The 16,832-nt window shown below is 37.6% G+C and overlaps 1 protein-coding gene across 1 annotated transcript; it reads right to left on the reverse strand.

Moving 5' to 3' along the window:
• Window positions 1-891: 891 nt before the first annotated feature.
• On the reverse strand, window positions 892-1,560 carry LOC149172664 (uncharacterized). The gene has a single exon (XM_089426418.1). The coding sequence runs from the start codon at window positions 1,558-1,560 to the stop codon at window positions 892-894; it is 669 nt and encodes a 222-aa protein (XP_089282544.1).
• Window positions 1,561-16,832: the final 15,272 nt, after the last annotated feature.

The following is a 16,832-nucleotide window of genomic DNA, read 5'->3' on the forward strand; positions in this document are numbered from 1 at the left end:
TATCACTTTTCCTTCCTGTGTTAACACACCACCTATCCCTTCCTTACTTGCGTCTGTGCACACTACATATTCCTTGTTGGGATCGGCTATACTCAGAATAGGTGCTGTAGTGAGTAAATGTTTGAGCTGGTCAAAACTTCGTTGGCACTCAGGGGTCCATCTGAAAACTCTCCCCTTTTTCTGCAAGGAGGTGATTGGATAGGCTACTCTTGAAAATCCCTCAACGAACCGTCTGTAATAGCCTGCTAAGCCCATGAAAGACCGGATGTCCGCCACGTCCTTGGGTACCGGCCATTCCATAATGGTCCGTATCTTTTCGGGATCCACGGCGACCCCATCTTTAGTGATGATGTGGCCTAAATACTGTATCTGTTCTTTAAAGAATTCACATTTACTGAACTTAACATATAATTGGTGTTCTCGGAGGGTTTGCAACACTATTCTGAGGTGCTCCCGATGCTCCTCCATAGTCTAAGAGTAGATCAATATATCGTCAATAAAGATCAGTACAAATTTGTCCAAATATCGATGAAACACACTGTTCATTAGACACATAAAGGTGGCAGGGGCATTGGTTAGCCCGAAGGGTAATACCACAAACTCATAGTGGCCATACCGAGTCCTAAAAGCTGTCTTAGCTATGTCCTCCTCTTTAATCCGGATTTGATGGTACCTCGATCGCAAGTCAATCTTTGAGAAAATTGTTGCTCCCCTTACCTGGTCAAACAGCTCATCTATGCGGGGTAGGGGGTACTTATTTTTAATTGTCAATTTGTTTAATTGGCAGTAGTCCATACACATCTGGAGGGTCCTGTCCTTTTTCTTAATGAACAGCACTGGGGCTACCCAAGGAGACACATTGGGGCGTATGTACTTTTTATCTAGCAACTCCTATAACTGCATTTTCAACTCTATCAATTCTGGCATGCTCATTCTGTAAGGTGCTCGGGAGACTGGGGCTGCTCCTGGCACTAGCTCGATGGTAAAATCTATGTCCCGTTTAGGTGGCAGTCCGGGAATCTCTTCTGGGAACACATCGACAAACTCTTGTATCACAAGGATACTCTCCAATGTGGCTGTTTTGTCTTTTGCGTTGGCATACCCCACTTGAATGGCATAAATCTGACACCCTTTTCTGACGCATTTGGCTAACTGTGAGGTAGTTATGGGCCGAATCTGCACTGGCCGCTTAATTCCCTGCATTTCTTGTTTTATTCCAAGTTCATCCTTATAACTGATAGTCTTGGTTTTGCAATTAATTATGGACCAGTGTTTTTCTAACCAGTCCATACCAATCAACACATCGTATGAGCCAAGGGGAAGCACATTTAAATTTGTTGTAACAGACTGTCCTGCTATCTTTAAAGGACAATTTTTGACCTTAGCCGTTACTCGTCTTTTTTCTCCTGTTGCCAACTGAACAAGACAAGGGTCCCTAAACTTAACTGGCTGCAGCTTACATTGCTCCACGATTCTAGGACTAACATAACTTAAAGCTGCACCAAGGTCAATTAAAACAATTACAACAAGGTCTAAGAGTTTACCTTCAAATTCCACCATGGTCGGCTGGTACTCCGCCTAGCGGTCTTCCAACGCAGCATTAATCTTTGGCAGACTCCGTCCCACATCGCCGACTGTAGAGGCTTCGTAAACCTGGGAAACCTGTTCTGCTCCTTTTCGCTGAGGATAGTTTTTCACATAATGGGGTCCACCACAACCCCAACATTGCACTGGGGGCCTTGCTGTCCCTTCGTTATCTACTCTCCCGGTTTTTTCATTGATCCTGGACTCATTAGGGGGATTTAACCGGAGGGTATTCTTTTGTGAATTTCTGCTGTTTTGCCCTTTGGAAAATCCTTTGTTACCTCCACTGCGATTACCTTTAGTACTTCCAGCCAGCTTGCTGCTCCTTTTATCGACCCATTTCTTACCCAGATTATCCCCCTTCTGCTTACTCTGCTGGTAACAAATTCTGGCTTTGCGTATAGCCTCGTCCATTGTCTTTGGGTTGTCAAATTCGATTCTCTCCCTCATACTTGCAGGGAGACTACTGACGAATCTCTGCACCTTTGCTTTCTCTTCTCGTATATAGGGCACGTAACGGAGTAAGGAAGTAAAACGAGTAATAAATTCGTCCATAGTTTGTTGTCCCAAATGCAGGTCATGGAATTCCCTGGCCTTTTCATCATAGAAGCACTCGGTGAGGTACCTTTCCTTGAAATATCTTTGAAATTTCTCCCAGGTGATATTCTGTTCGCTTACTCCTTTTACCATCTTAACTTCCTCCCACCACAGGGTGGCCTTTCCCTGTAATTGGAAAATGGCCAACCGTGCCTTGAGGTTATGATCGTACTCATACAGCTAGAAGTATTTGTTCATATTGATCAACCAGGCCTCCGCTTCTTCCTCCTGTTCTCCGTCAAAGTGTGGTGGCTTGATTTTATGAAATTCTCCTTGCAATTCTATCCGTTGTCTTTTGGACGTCTGCTGCTCGGAGGCATTATCCGAGTGCTCCTCCTCCCTACCCTCTGATTCTTCAGGCTCTGTATGGGGGTTCCGTCCTCCTGACATTCTCTGCTGCTCAGCACTAGGATTTGGTGGCTGCTGATTCTGTCTGTCAGGTAAGCTTTCGATGATCCTTTCCTGCTCCATAGTTAACCTGGAATTATCTTCCCGTAAACGGGCCATTTCATGTTTCAGCTCTTGTACAGTCTCCAAAATCGCTTGATTGGTATTGCGCGCTTCCTCACCCAGCTGTACCCATAATTTGGGACTGCTTCCAGGTCTCATTGCAGGTCCCTGACCCGCCACGAACCTGTGTGACGTACTGTCAGTTCTTCTCGTATTGTCCATCCTTGAGTTCCTGAACTTACACAAAACAGTTAACAGCGGATGGGTTATCACATTAGCTATTGCTTCTTACACGTTAGAGTTGAAATAAATTATAAATATACAGTCTGATGTCTTCTTCTTCTTTTTTTCCAATGCCCAGAGGCCACAGTTTTGCAATCTGGGCTCTGATACCACTTGTAATGTCCCCATAATTTTTTTATTATTTTATACCGCATCATCGGGTGTCATTGCATTTCCCCATGCTGGTCTACAGTACTGAATATTGATTTTATCGTAACTTACGAATTTACTATCACTGCAGCTACAGGGGTGTCACTTAATGGTGCATTTAATACTTAGGAGGTTGGTCTGTTTTGGTTTTATGATCCTCCCACATGTTTTTGCATTCTAATTTGTTGTGAGGCCACCTCCATAACGCGGCGAGCCTCTCCAGGTAAGGGAGGCGGTAACTCTAAGCTGCGCTGTCACTTACATCATTTGGTCGACCGGCTCGAGATCCTCACCTGGATCAACGGTGCAGTCCACTTCTTGGTGATCCAATGGTGGAGTTCATTCTGGGGTTCCCTTACCTCTAACCTTGTCGTGAATGACCTCATTTGTCTCGGCAGACCTCCTGCGAGGCTTGCTCTGATGCGGCCATGGTTCGACAGTGCTGGTCTAATAATTTCTGATGATTTGGTTTCTGAGTTTAGCTTCACAGCCTGGCAGTGGGCTAACCTTTACAGGTAACAGTGTTATAGTCTTCTTACAGTGGGTTCTCTGCTCTTTTTTTTGTTTACTTTTCTTGTTTCTTTCAAGGCTGAAGGCGCACATGACATTTCTGGTACCCTAACTAGTTCCCATTGTAATTTGATTTCTACGCAGAGAGTTGGGGTTCGGAGCTGGCTCGGCCTGCATAATGGGGCAACTCCTCTTCAGCTATAGTCCTTCATCTATGGGTAAGGTCTTGCTCCGACTGTAGGGAATGGCTTACAGTGTGTCTAAGGCTCTTCTGCAACATTACCATGCTTGTCTCTTGGCCGACATCCTCAATTTCGGAGGAGGGTTATATTTTAATGGGTTTATCCCCAATTGTAAGTTTATATCAAGCAACGATGTAATTAACAGCTAGGTAGTTCTCAGAGTTCATTATTGCTCTAAATTTTAGGCAGTTTTTCCAGTTAAACTCATTGTGATAATGGTGGACTACAGAATTTATATGGGTTATCTACTCTGATCAATGGTACGCATACACTGCCAACAGTGAGGGCATCGTTGGTCTAAGTTTTTGTTTTGGAAATTTCACTGTACTGATACTTATATTTATCCGACCTGTTTTGCGTCCTTTTGAGACAATTTCATGAGTTCTATGTGATGCTATACATGGTTTCTTTATTTCTCTTGCATGTACAGATTTTAGTATCGGATGCATGTTACCAACTACACATATGATTCATCAGCTAGCCAAACTCCATTTTAGTTATTGCAAATTGTTTACCTGTGCATACGACTGATGAAACCCTACAGTGTTCTTATCGTTCGTGTCTAACGGGTCTGCTGTCCAGCGCCATGAAACTTGACTACTTCGTTTTCTTAGTTCCTTTTGTATTTCTTGCGCTTCACCTCCGACTTTCAGGGTTACACCGCCAGAGGGTTCCTCCCTTTTGTGCTTGGTTGATTTTGTCCGTAGGGTTTGGCTGTCGACCTCCTCTGCCCTCAGGGTCTACAGGTTTCGAAATAGCACAAACCCTTTACCTCAGTTTTTAGCCAACCCATTCCTGGTGGCTTTACTGTACACTAAGATTTGGATTGTTTTTCTTAAGTTGGGTTTCGTCGATTGTAAACTTGTCAAAAACCTAATGCAGGTGTAAGGGAGTGGCTCGGCACACTATAAGGTAATTTTGTCCTCACTGTTTCCTATATTTCCCAGGTGTGTTAGATCTGGTGAGTTCACAGTCTTGGAAAGTTGTCTGTCACCACCGCGTGCATTAATTCTTTATTTCCTTCTTTCTAAGTCCATGAACCCAACTGCAAGGAGGGAAGCTTCTCCTGGCTTACAGTCAGTTTACTGCACTCTCTCCTATATGCGATATGGGTCTTTACACACACTGCCCAAATTTCCTGTTTGGTTTGGTCTCTCAAAGCTTCCCCGGAGTGCTGTCCATGTTCCCCTATTAGCCAGGGCTTCAGTTCTTTCGGCATTTGATCTTCTATAATTTTACAATCCCTCCCCAGTTATTTAATTGAAACAGTTCTTAATTTACAATCCCTACACAGTTACTTAATTGAAACAACCCTTTGTGCAATACTGTCTAACATAGTCACCTTTTTTTGTAAAGAAAAAGGAATAGAACCAAGAAAGAATAGGTTTATCTAAGCAAGGACAATTTAAGAGTGAAACCACTACTGAATGGAGGGGTATGTACAGTCCCTTTAGTCAGATAATCAACAACGTAGAATTAAAAACTCTGATGATCCCCTACTCTGTCCCTCTTCTTTACTCATTAAGAAACTGCAACCTATAAAAAGTAAGAATTCTTTTTATTCTTTAATTACAAGATAGGGTTGCATACCTGATTCACCTCCTGTCAATGCTCTCATTTTTCCTCGTTGTAGAAATGGTCACCGCTGCTCTCTGCAGCTAGTCTACCACTCGTCCTTGAGACTGTCTTTCAGGACGAGTCTCCCCCCTCACTGCCTCAAAGACTACAGTCTTTACAGGTTGTCTGCGCTCTGCACTCTTACCATCCGGTCATCACTAGACGTGGTAAGTCACCCTCTTTCGCCACTGCCCGTCCTCTACAGCACAATGGCCTATTTTTCCCCTCTTTCCCTTTTTCCAGGAATCCATTCCAGGGAGGGGAAAAGTGGTTAGGGTTTTTTTGCAACCGTTTCTTTATTTAATATATATATATATATATTTTAATTATGTTAACTTCTCTCCTCAGAAGTTACATTGCATTCCTGTTACCAAGAAGTCATTCCTCAATTCCATTTTCTGAAAAAAAAAAAAAAAAAATTAATAAATATTAATTAATTCATGCAACAAATACAAATCATCATCCATTTATTTGTGTCCTTTTGACTGCAGTAAATCAAAATATTTACAATAATGTGGGGATATGACAACTTCCTATATAAAGTGATCAATCCCATAACATAAATTCAACTGAAATAATGGCTCGTCTTCTGTTAAATTAATTATAATGTAAACTCATAATAATTCTATTGAATTGATGGAGTATGATGTTAAATTAAATTAATGAAAATTCATAACAATAAATTATTAAGAATGGGTAAAAACAACCTATTCAGTTAAGATTCAATTCGAATAAGTACAAAATATCAAATTATTATTATAAAATCCCAAATTACAATTACTCAGTTTAACCAATATCAGTTAAAAGTTGTTAAACATTTCTAAGAGCGAAGAGAAATCAACTCCAAAAATAAAAAAAACGCGGAGACTCTACATCTCTTGAATTTTTACAGAACACTCAATGCAGCTGGACAAAACCACAGCTAGACAAAGTAAAACGTTGAAATGTGACCAAGATTAAATGCTTACAGTTGGTTTATAAAATTTCAAATATTCTTATTTTTATTGTAGATTCAGAATATTCAATGGACATTGTAAAGTAAAGTTAATAGTTGGCTTTACTCCATACCCATTAGATATCCAAATCTGCAATGGCCATAAACTCAAACACAAATTAGTTGAAAAAAAAAACAATTTATATTCCATTTTCAGTGTTAAAATGAACCAAAGCAAGAGCAAACACAAATTAGTTGAAAAAGAAAACAGTTTTCCTCAATTTTCACTGTTAAAATGAACCAAATCAAAACCAACAAAGACTTGAAATATTAAGGGCTGCTAATTTAATATAATATTATAGATTATATCCATTGGCACAATAGTCAAGTTATCAAAACAATGGAAGCGGACTGACCTGAGTCTCATACATATCTTTCCACATTATTTATTAAATGATTGAGTTAGTAACCGACTAAATTAAAAACATAAAATTACTGAGTTAGTAATCAACCAAATTGAAAATATAAAGACTGCAAAAGAATCAATTAAACAAGATTCATAGGAGAAACTCTAAAAAGTTAGACAGGCATGGAATGAAACACAGATTCCATGGCTAATTTCAAGTGTTAGATAGTTCACTAATTCTAGAAACGAGAAGGATTTTGATTTAAATGAATACTAAAGCATAGGTCTTTTGGATTCAAATGAATGATAAAGCGTAAGTCCTTTAGCATATTAATAGATTGAAGAAAAAAGAAATGGAATTACATAGAATAGAGTGTTAACTCATGTAGTAGAGCTAACCTGCAACTTAATATCTGCATTGAAGTAGCCTTAGTCATTTGCTCACAGTGATTTGAATTAAATTATATATATGTATGATTTAGTTTCAAAATATGGTCATTTGTGTATATGAAGTGAGCATTTAGGCAAATACTAGACAATATAAAAAAAAGAGAAATGAAAAACAAGAGTTACTAGAGGCCCCGTCGAGCCAAATGGTAATCCCAGACGTGTAATTGGAGACTTGTTCGTGTTGAGGACCCCATAGAATGCCAAAGGCTTGATTAAACTTCACAGCAAAGCGCTGAGATATAAGAGGATAAGCAGTGCCATGAGAGGAGTGAGGCCTCCTTGTTGCTTCTGATACTTGAATATTAGCCACTAAAAGGACTAGCATAAATGCAAGGACCAATAATGGAAGCTTCCTAGTGAATGCCATGATGGACTTATGGCTCTGGCAGTTGTTCAGATGCAAACTAATGGAAATGAGTTTCTCCTTTGTAGAAAATGTGTGGGATGTGCCCTGTATTAAGTAGATAATAGGAGATCATTGTTGAATGAATCTAGATGATCTACACTTTGCTTCTACATTGGGAGTGAAATCAATCAATGGGCAAGATTGATTACATATTTGATCGGATGATCTAAAACTTGTTGCCACATTGTTGGTGAAATCGAACTTTAAAAAAGGTTTTGGAAACAAGGCACAATGAAAACTCAAAAATGGATCCTAATTCCCCACCATCATAGGTATTGTAAGGCACACTTGCTTATCTGTTGTGTTGCGCTCCCCATTAATGGCGGCGTTGATCTAACGCTCTCATGTGTTTCGTGGCATGTTCTTAACACTAGCGATGTGTCTGTTTACTAACACTTGGGGGTTTTGGTGTAACGACAATCGTGACTCCAACAAGTGGTATTAAAGCCAAAGGTCTCGATTTCAAAACACATCTGGCTCGCGTTGAAGGGGGAGATGAACCTAATTGTTTTCAAGAAGCTTGTAAAGTCGAGCACATTAAAGAATGGAAGAAAGCAATGAAAGAAGAAATGGAATCTTTGCAGGAAAATAAAACTTGGGAGTTGGTAAACCTCCCAAAAGGTAGAAAGTCTATACAAAACAAATGGGTGTACAAGATTAAGCAAGAAGGTGATGAAAAGAAGGAGAGGTATATAGCAAGGCTGGTGGTGAAAGGTTTTTGCCCAAAAATAAGGTATTGACTTCACTGAAATTTTCTCACCTATTGTTAAAATGTGATCCATTAGAGTCATTCTTGGTCTAGTTGCTGCTTTAGACCTAGAATGTGAACAGTTAGATGTAAAAACTGTATTCCTTCATGGTGAATAGGAGGAAGAAATTTGTATGGAGCAGCTAGAAGGCTTCATAGAAAAAGGCAAAGAAGGCCTTGTTTGTAGGTTGAAGAAGAGTCTTTATGGGTTGAAACAGGGACCTCAACAATGGTACAAGAAATTTGATTCTTTCATGTTGGAACATGGTTTTCAGAGGTTGGAAGCTGACCATTGTGCCTATATCAAGAAGTATGATTAAGGAAAGTATATCCTATTATTGTTATATATGGATGACATGTTGATTGTTGGGCATGATAAGAATAAGGTCAATAGGTTGAAGAAAGATTTGGGTAACAAATTTGCAATGAAGGATATGGGACCAGAACAACAGATATTGGGCATGCAGATTATGCGTAACAGGAAAAACAAAGGTTGTGGTTGTCACAAGAAAAATATATGAAGAAGGTGCTTGACAGTTTTAATATGAAGGATGCCAAGCCAGTTGGTACACCCCTTGCAGCCCACTTCAAGCTGAGTACTGAATTATGTCCTAGTAATGACAAAGAGAAAGAATAAATGAGAAAGATTCCTTATGCTTCAGCAGTTGGCAGTTTGATGTATGCCATGGTATGCACACGACCAGACATTGCATATTTAGTGGGAGTAGTGAGTAGGTTCCTTGCCAATCCAGGCAAACAACATTGGCAAGCAGTAAAATGGATTTTGAGGTATCTCAAGGGTACTAGTCATTATTGTTTATGTTTTGGTCATGATGAGACTGTGCTTGAAGGATTTACAGATGCGGATATGGCTAGAGATATGGATACCAGAAAGTCCACTACAGGTTATTTGTATACATTTGTAGGTGCAGCAATATCTTGGGTGTCAAGGCTACAAAGAATAGTAACCCTCTCTACAACAGAAGCAGAGTACATAGCTGCAATAGAAGCTTGTAAAGAGATGTTATGGATGCAGCGATTCCTAGGAGAGATAGGAATAAATCAGGACAAGTATGTGTTATATTGTGATAGTCAGAGTGCCATTCACTTGGTGAAAAACCCAACATTTCATTCAAAAACCAAGCACATTGACTTAAGGTACCATTGGATCCAGCATGTGTTGGAGGAAGAACAGTTATCCTTGGAAAAGATCCATACAGATAGGAACCCTGCTGATATGCTCACTAAGATTCTACCATGAAAGAAACATGAGTTATGTAGAGGCATGGTAGGACTTAGTTTGACTTGATGACTCTTATTTGGCTTCAAGTGGGACAAGGTTAAGTGTGAAGCCAAATTCATGTAGGATTCTAGATCCTTCTAGATCAGATCTTTCTAGATCTCCAGGATTCTAGATCTTTCTACACTGCCATTAGTTTCTAGATCATTCCAGATCTCCATCTGAATCACATACAGGATTCTAGATCCTTCTTCTGCCTCTATAAATTTGTAATTTCTCTGTCCAAGGAAAGAAAGCCAAGGTCCAGGCCTGTTACATAATGCAAAGTGATTTCTGTTCTCCAGTGATTGTTTTATCTATTTCGTTGTTTCTGATTGAGTAATCTTGTTGTTTCTCCATTTGTTTGTCTTCGAGTATAAATTTGTTGTGTGTTACGTATGTTCTTATCTAACATGCTGCAATTTTAAAGGATGACACTGACCAAAAGGGATGATGAATAATTATAGACAACTTTCACAGCCTAGGTTGAATTGTTACACAGTAACTCCAATCTCCATATCCATTTAATCACATGGCACCTTTTACTAATAATAAATTTATGTTGAATCCATTGTCATCGACGCGTACATCACTGTCTTGCATGATAAATGAGATGCATGCTCGGGGCCACTGAAAACGAGTTGACATATATATTTTTTACCTGACACACACACACACACACACACACACACAAATATGACTTCTGGGTTTTTTATTTGGTTGTCATTTTGACATTTTTTCTAATTATTTTCTCTTAACAATGACATGTTTAATTTAAAAGAAATTGTATGAAAACAAGTAAACGAGTGTCAATTTTAAAGTCCAATCTCACCCATTGCAGCCTAAAATCTCCAGTTCAATGCATGCTTAGTGTCCAGATTATTGGCCAAAACTCAGTGAGACTTTCTAGAATAATAAATGACATCAAGACAAAGCGAGTCATACAAAACTTGCTCAAAGACTTGACCTAACTAGGCTTAACTAGGATAACCATTTCATCAAACATGTTGAGAACATGTAATCTATGGGTCATGAATGCATATATGAACATAGGGGTCTAATACTTATATGAGAATAATCAAGAAGGTATAATTCCTTCTCACAATAGTTGCAATAACATCTATTTGGTCATGCTTTCAACAATCATTCATTTACCAATCAAAAATTGTTAAGAGCCATAACTAGAACCTGTTATAAAATCACGCTTATAACTAGCATATAACCAAAATAATAACAATGATAGAACAACCATCAAAGCAACATAATAACAAGTACATTAAATCATTAAATACAAGAGGAAAATATCTCTTATTAAGATATGCAAAACCCAACCAAGTCAGGAACTTTCACGTACCACTAGACCATAGATTGAGCTTAACCAAATATTTCTTTTAGTGAATCACCCCCATGCCATATTCCAAGAATAAATGTGATACTCAAGACCAAATCTACCTGGGTTTCCCGGATATCAAACCGCAGTCCCACCAAAACTGGTCAAGATATTCCTAGGCTCAAACAAGGGTATAAAAAAATAGGCTTTACCGCAATTCTGCCATTATTGGTCAAGAGATTCCTAGGCCCAAAAAAAAAACATACACTATCAAGATTTACCGCAATCCCACCAAAACCGGTAAGGGATTACTAGCCCCAAAACAAGCTTGGATGCCTCTGATTTCTCCACCAATACCTTAAAGAATTTTTTCGTCTCCACCCTTAGGCTTTACTACAATCCCACCAAAACTAGTCAAGGGATTCCTATGCCCTTGGGAATTTTCCTAAGATCGCCTCACCTAGTTCCAAAACTATCTGACAATCCAAATCTCAACCAAATGAAAGAACCCCATCACACCATGGCAATTTGGAGATGGCAAAGCAAGGTTCAAACCACTGTCACACTTGGAAAAATCAATGCTAATGACAGCGAGAGAACCAAATACACACATGCATGTACCATGCATGCCAAAACTAGTAAGGAAATCATACATTTAACTCGATACCTAAAAAACAATCCATTTGTAGTCACTTGATCCTTGTTTTCCTTTTCCTTCTTCCTCTAAATCCAATGTATGCTAGAGTGCTCCAAGAATAGTCTAAGTGTGCAAGAGTATGAGAGAGTGAGGGAATAAAAGAGAGATCTAATTTAAAACTGACAAAATTCTGTGAACTAATCCTCAAAAGCCCTTTTATCATTGAGGTCTCTATTTTCTTCATTTTCCTTCATTGTTCCTTCAATTTCTCTCTAATACAATTATGTGAATATTCACCTTCCTTTTCTCCTATTTTCCTTTATTTTTCATAAATATATGTCAATTAATGCCTCTTTGTCTTTTCCAATGCCTTTTCCAATTTCCATAGCCATAAATAAGTCACCAGTGATACCCATCACTCTGTTTTTCCCAACATTCAGCTTGGAATACATGTCCCATGACCTTGGTCTTATATTTTTTACATGGAAAATCAACCACGGGTTGTTACAAACCCCGCCCCCTTGGAAGAACACCATCCTCAGTGTCGTATGATACCTATGACCACCAAAACATTGAAAACAAAACATACTACCCATCGAGCTTTATAACCCAACTCATTGTAGTATTTACAATCACCACTGCTGAAAACATGATAATCATACCATTTACTGGAGCTTTATAATACATCTCATTACAATATTTATAATAACAACCACATATACTTATACACATTTTCTTCAACCAACAATAATCATAATGTTCATGGAGATTTATAACCATGGCTCGATAAAGTATTTACAATACTATACACATATGCACATTTTCTCTAACCGACAAATAAAAGGATATGGTGCCTGCATTTGCAACAAGGGAATCTAGAGGCTCACACCTCCACCCTCAAAGTAATACTAGGATTCACCTCCTTCCCAGGAATTCCAAAATCCACTACCAAAGTCAAACATGCATCCAATATCTAGCGCTACAATCCTTGCGCTACTTATTCCCTTGGTGAACAGTGATCGATTCGTTGTTCCAAGGCATACTCTTAATGTGATTCTAATTCCATATGGAAATGTTAATTACAAAAAAAAAATGCATTCCCTGACCTTCCCTTCTCTGCTATAGAGTCCCTTGGGCCTTTCGGTCACCCCCTTCTGTGTATTCACTCACCTTCCAAGTTCCTTGACATCCACTTCTCTGCAACATAGTCCCTCGGGTGATCCATCCCTTGGAAAGGTTTCCTCGCTTCATAAGGTCCAAAAAATGAAGCATATTCCTGCCTCAAAACCATCATTCCAGTCATAGTATGCTAATGGAAATCAATGGACACTATTGGGTATCAATGTCCCACAATGGCCCTGCTCCTGAATGCTTTGCCAACATATTTTTGCCTATTCCAATTCCTTTTGTTGTTGCTACTAAATTGGTTCCAACCACCCAAACCTCATATTTCCCTGCTTTCTTGTTCCAAGAACATAGTTCCTATTAGAGTTAAAATAATGATTGAAATATTCAAATCATACCTCATTGGTAACTCATCAATAAGGGACATGTGAAATTATGTTTACTTCCTGTCACAACAAGTCAAACTAGTTATTCGAACAAATAATCATGTATAAACATATCAAATATGGTTAGCTCAAAACACAACCACCATAAATCAAAATCATAGAACACATGAAACCATCATAAATCAGAGTCATAGATCACATGCATAATTAAAACTAAAATAAAATATTAATACTTATCTTTCAATCGGTCCTTTTCTTCTACCTTTGTTCTTTGTCCTTTCCACACATACACTTAATCGGTCACCACACTCGACAAAAATCTAGTGCCTTCTATTCTATTCAACCACATACACATACACACAGTGCACATCACACCCATACACCCACACACGTTGTACAACACCACACAATACATGCATCTACACCTTACATACAACAAAGAATACACCTACACCTGGTGTAACCCACAATACATATACATACACATAGTATAACACAATGAATACACATGTCATGATACCATGACTACACAGTACACATAAACAGTACTACATGTGCACAACACAACATGTACAACATGCACACAATACAACATGTACAATAGTACCACATGCACAACATGTACACATTACCACCTGCACATCATGTGTACACAACACCACATGTACACATCACCACCTGCATAATGTGTTTACAACATCACACGTATATGACACCACCTACAAAACGTGTACACAACACCACATGTACAACATGTACATAGTACAACATGCACACAACACTATATGTACAACATGTACACATCACCACATGCACACAACACCACATGTAGATCATATACATAGCAGCACATGTACACAACACTGCATATACAACATGTACACAACACCATATATACACAACACCGTATGTACAATGTGTACACCACACCACATTTACACAACACCACATATACGACATGTACACATCACCATCTATACACAACACCACATATACAACATGTACACAACACCATATATACAACACATCATATACAACATGTACACAACACCATATGTACACAACATTGCATATACAACATTTATAACATATACACAACATTAGTACTACACATCCAGATACCACACTCACTCTACAAGGAAACCTTTCTTCTATTGTCTTTCACTATCCATGGTTGTCCAAACATGCCACAGATCTCATTGCTTTCATTCAGCTGATGTATCCCTCAAAATAACATGTCCATAACATAAATGTAGGTATAGTATAAGCACATAATATCAATTCCTATCCACATGATACTAACCTCATAGATATGTCAGGGCTACTCTACTCACTTGATTCCTCATAAGACTAGGAACCTCTTCTTTCCATTTACCCGCATAAGCAATCATTGTTCTGTAAGAATGATCCCTGACGACCTTGTTAGAAAAAGACATACATACATATATATACATGTAAATACTAGCATAAACAATCATGATCCCTGTCAGACAGTGGCATATATATAAGCATAATCATAAGCACAATGCAATTACTATATATCATAAGGTCAAGGTTAAGTGAACTTTCTTTATTCATATGATGCCAATGCATCTTATGCCTCTAATCCATTTACCTTACATTTCTTGTTACATCTATCATGAGTATCCTACTTCCATCCATTTATTCCAATGGACCTAACCAATCCAACCAATTTTCATATTATTTCCTTTAGCTACCATGTACTCTTGCACCAGGCTTCATCGAGGTCTTACATTACCTACTGGGTTTCATTCAGCTCCCCCTGAGCTCCATTAACTTTCCTCTTTCCCAACCAATCCCCAATACCCTAAAACATAAAAGGCAAGAACAAGAAACAAACAAGAATAAAACCATGGAAACCAATAGTAATACAACACCACAAACAAAGTGGCATAGCCATGCACTAGACGCAATCAAAACCACAAATCAAGTGCAAATAAATCACTAAGCACAAAACACACAAAAACTTCAACATACACCATGACTTAATCCCCATGGGTTCCCAATGTTTCCAAGGGAAAGCTCAACCTGAGTCTTCTTCAATATTTCATGGAAGTCTCTTTTACCATGCAATCCCTGCATCATACTGCCATAAACACACCAATGTCAGTGCATAAATAAACATAACAATACACCAATTACCTTACCTTGTTGTGTCAAGCACACTTCCTATCATTGAACACGTAGATATATAATCTCTCAAGGGACTCCATACCAACTATTATATCTGTCAAATACATGTTCATGAATATAGCACATATCCACGTAATGTCAAACAAAATCAAGGTTAAGAAGACTTCATATATTACTGCAAATCTCTCATTCATTTGGAATTGCAGTTTTCAAACATTGCTAAAAGAATTCTCACCCAATTTCTTTCTTTTATCCTTTTTCATTGTTGCAATTGAATATTATTATTCGCTATCACATCACCCAACTATTATTGATATAAACAAATCAATTGTTAGCCTATCATGCTAATACCAAACATGTTGCCTAACAACTCCTCAAACATGTCAGTCACATGTCCCAAAAATCAAGACATCATGTCTATCAATTTGAAATTAACCTCTACCAATACTAACAACCATCTCATAATCAACAATCAACTCAAATTCATTGATCATAATACTACAACTATCGCCCACTTGCACTCAAGTACATATAGGTTGTGTTATCACATACTGTGTTAGTAGAACCATCTTAAACAAGATCATTCCTTCATACAATCTTATAGGCGCATGCTCGTATCATAAAGACTGATATCTATATCCTAACGATGTGATTAATAAAAAATATTGATATCTATAGGAAACCAAAATTAAACTAAAACAAAAAAAAAAACCTTTTTTTTCTCAAATTAAACAGAAAGACAAATATAACCCATTCAAAAAATAAAATAAAATAAACTAAACTTCCCTTATTTCTTTTTCCATCAAAATTGTTTAACTAAAACATATATTTTCTCCAATTCAAATTGAAAAGTAATATTTCAAAAATTATAAAATTAAACAGATTTAATGATAAAGAAGGAGAAAGCGCAATACTAGTAAATGTGGCAGTTTCCAAAACTTTTACATGAGTTGCTTCTATAGTCACTTAATCATCATCAATATTGTATATTCACTTAACAAAAAAATTAAAATAAATTTTTTAATTTTAACTACACAAACAAGAAAAGATTGAAATGAACTGAACTATAAGTTATCTTAGAAATATTGCTCCACAACAGTGACATTCACTCCGCCCTTTGCACTACTTTCAAAAGATGAAAACAAAAATAAACAAACGATCAAAGCACCATTAGTGAAAAAATATCCATAAATATCTTAATGAATTACATAATTGCAACTGTTTTTATTAATAAATCAAATCAAAAAACAACACAAATAAGCACAAGCAAGACCTCCAAAATCATGACCTCTTAACAAAAGAGACATTCCAAAATGTTTAATTGTAACATATATAGTGTTTAATAACCTTTTATATTTTTATTATACTTAATTCTACCGATATAATTTTCCTCATACAACATTCATATATATAATTAAAAAGCTAAACTAATATAATAATGATTACACTAAATATTTTAATATATATCATCAATCATGAAAAGATTCCAATCTTATTATATAACTAACTTTTATTATTACATTGATGTTTATTAATTATCGAAAA

This window comes from Pinus tabuliformis, chromosome 4_2, assembly GCF_031772625.1.
Source record: "Pinus tabuliformis cultivar Carrire ecotype Pingquan chromosome 4_2, CPIR1, whole genome shotgun sequence".
Lineage (NCBI taxonomy): Eukaryota > Viridiplantae > Streptophyta > Pinopsida > Pinales > Pinaceae > Pinus > Pinus tabuliformis.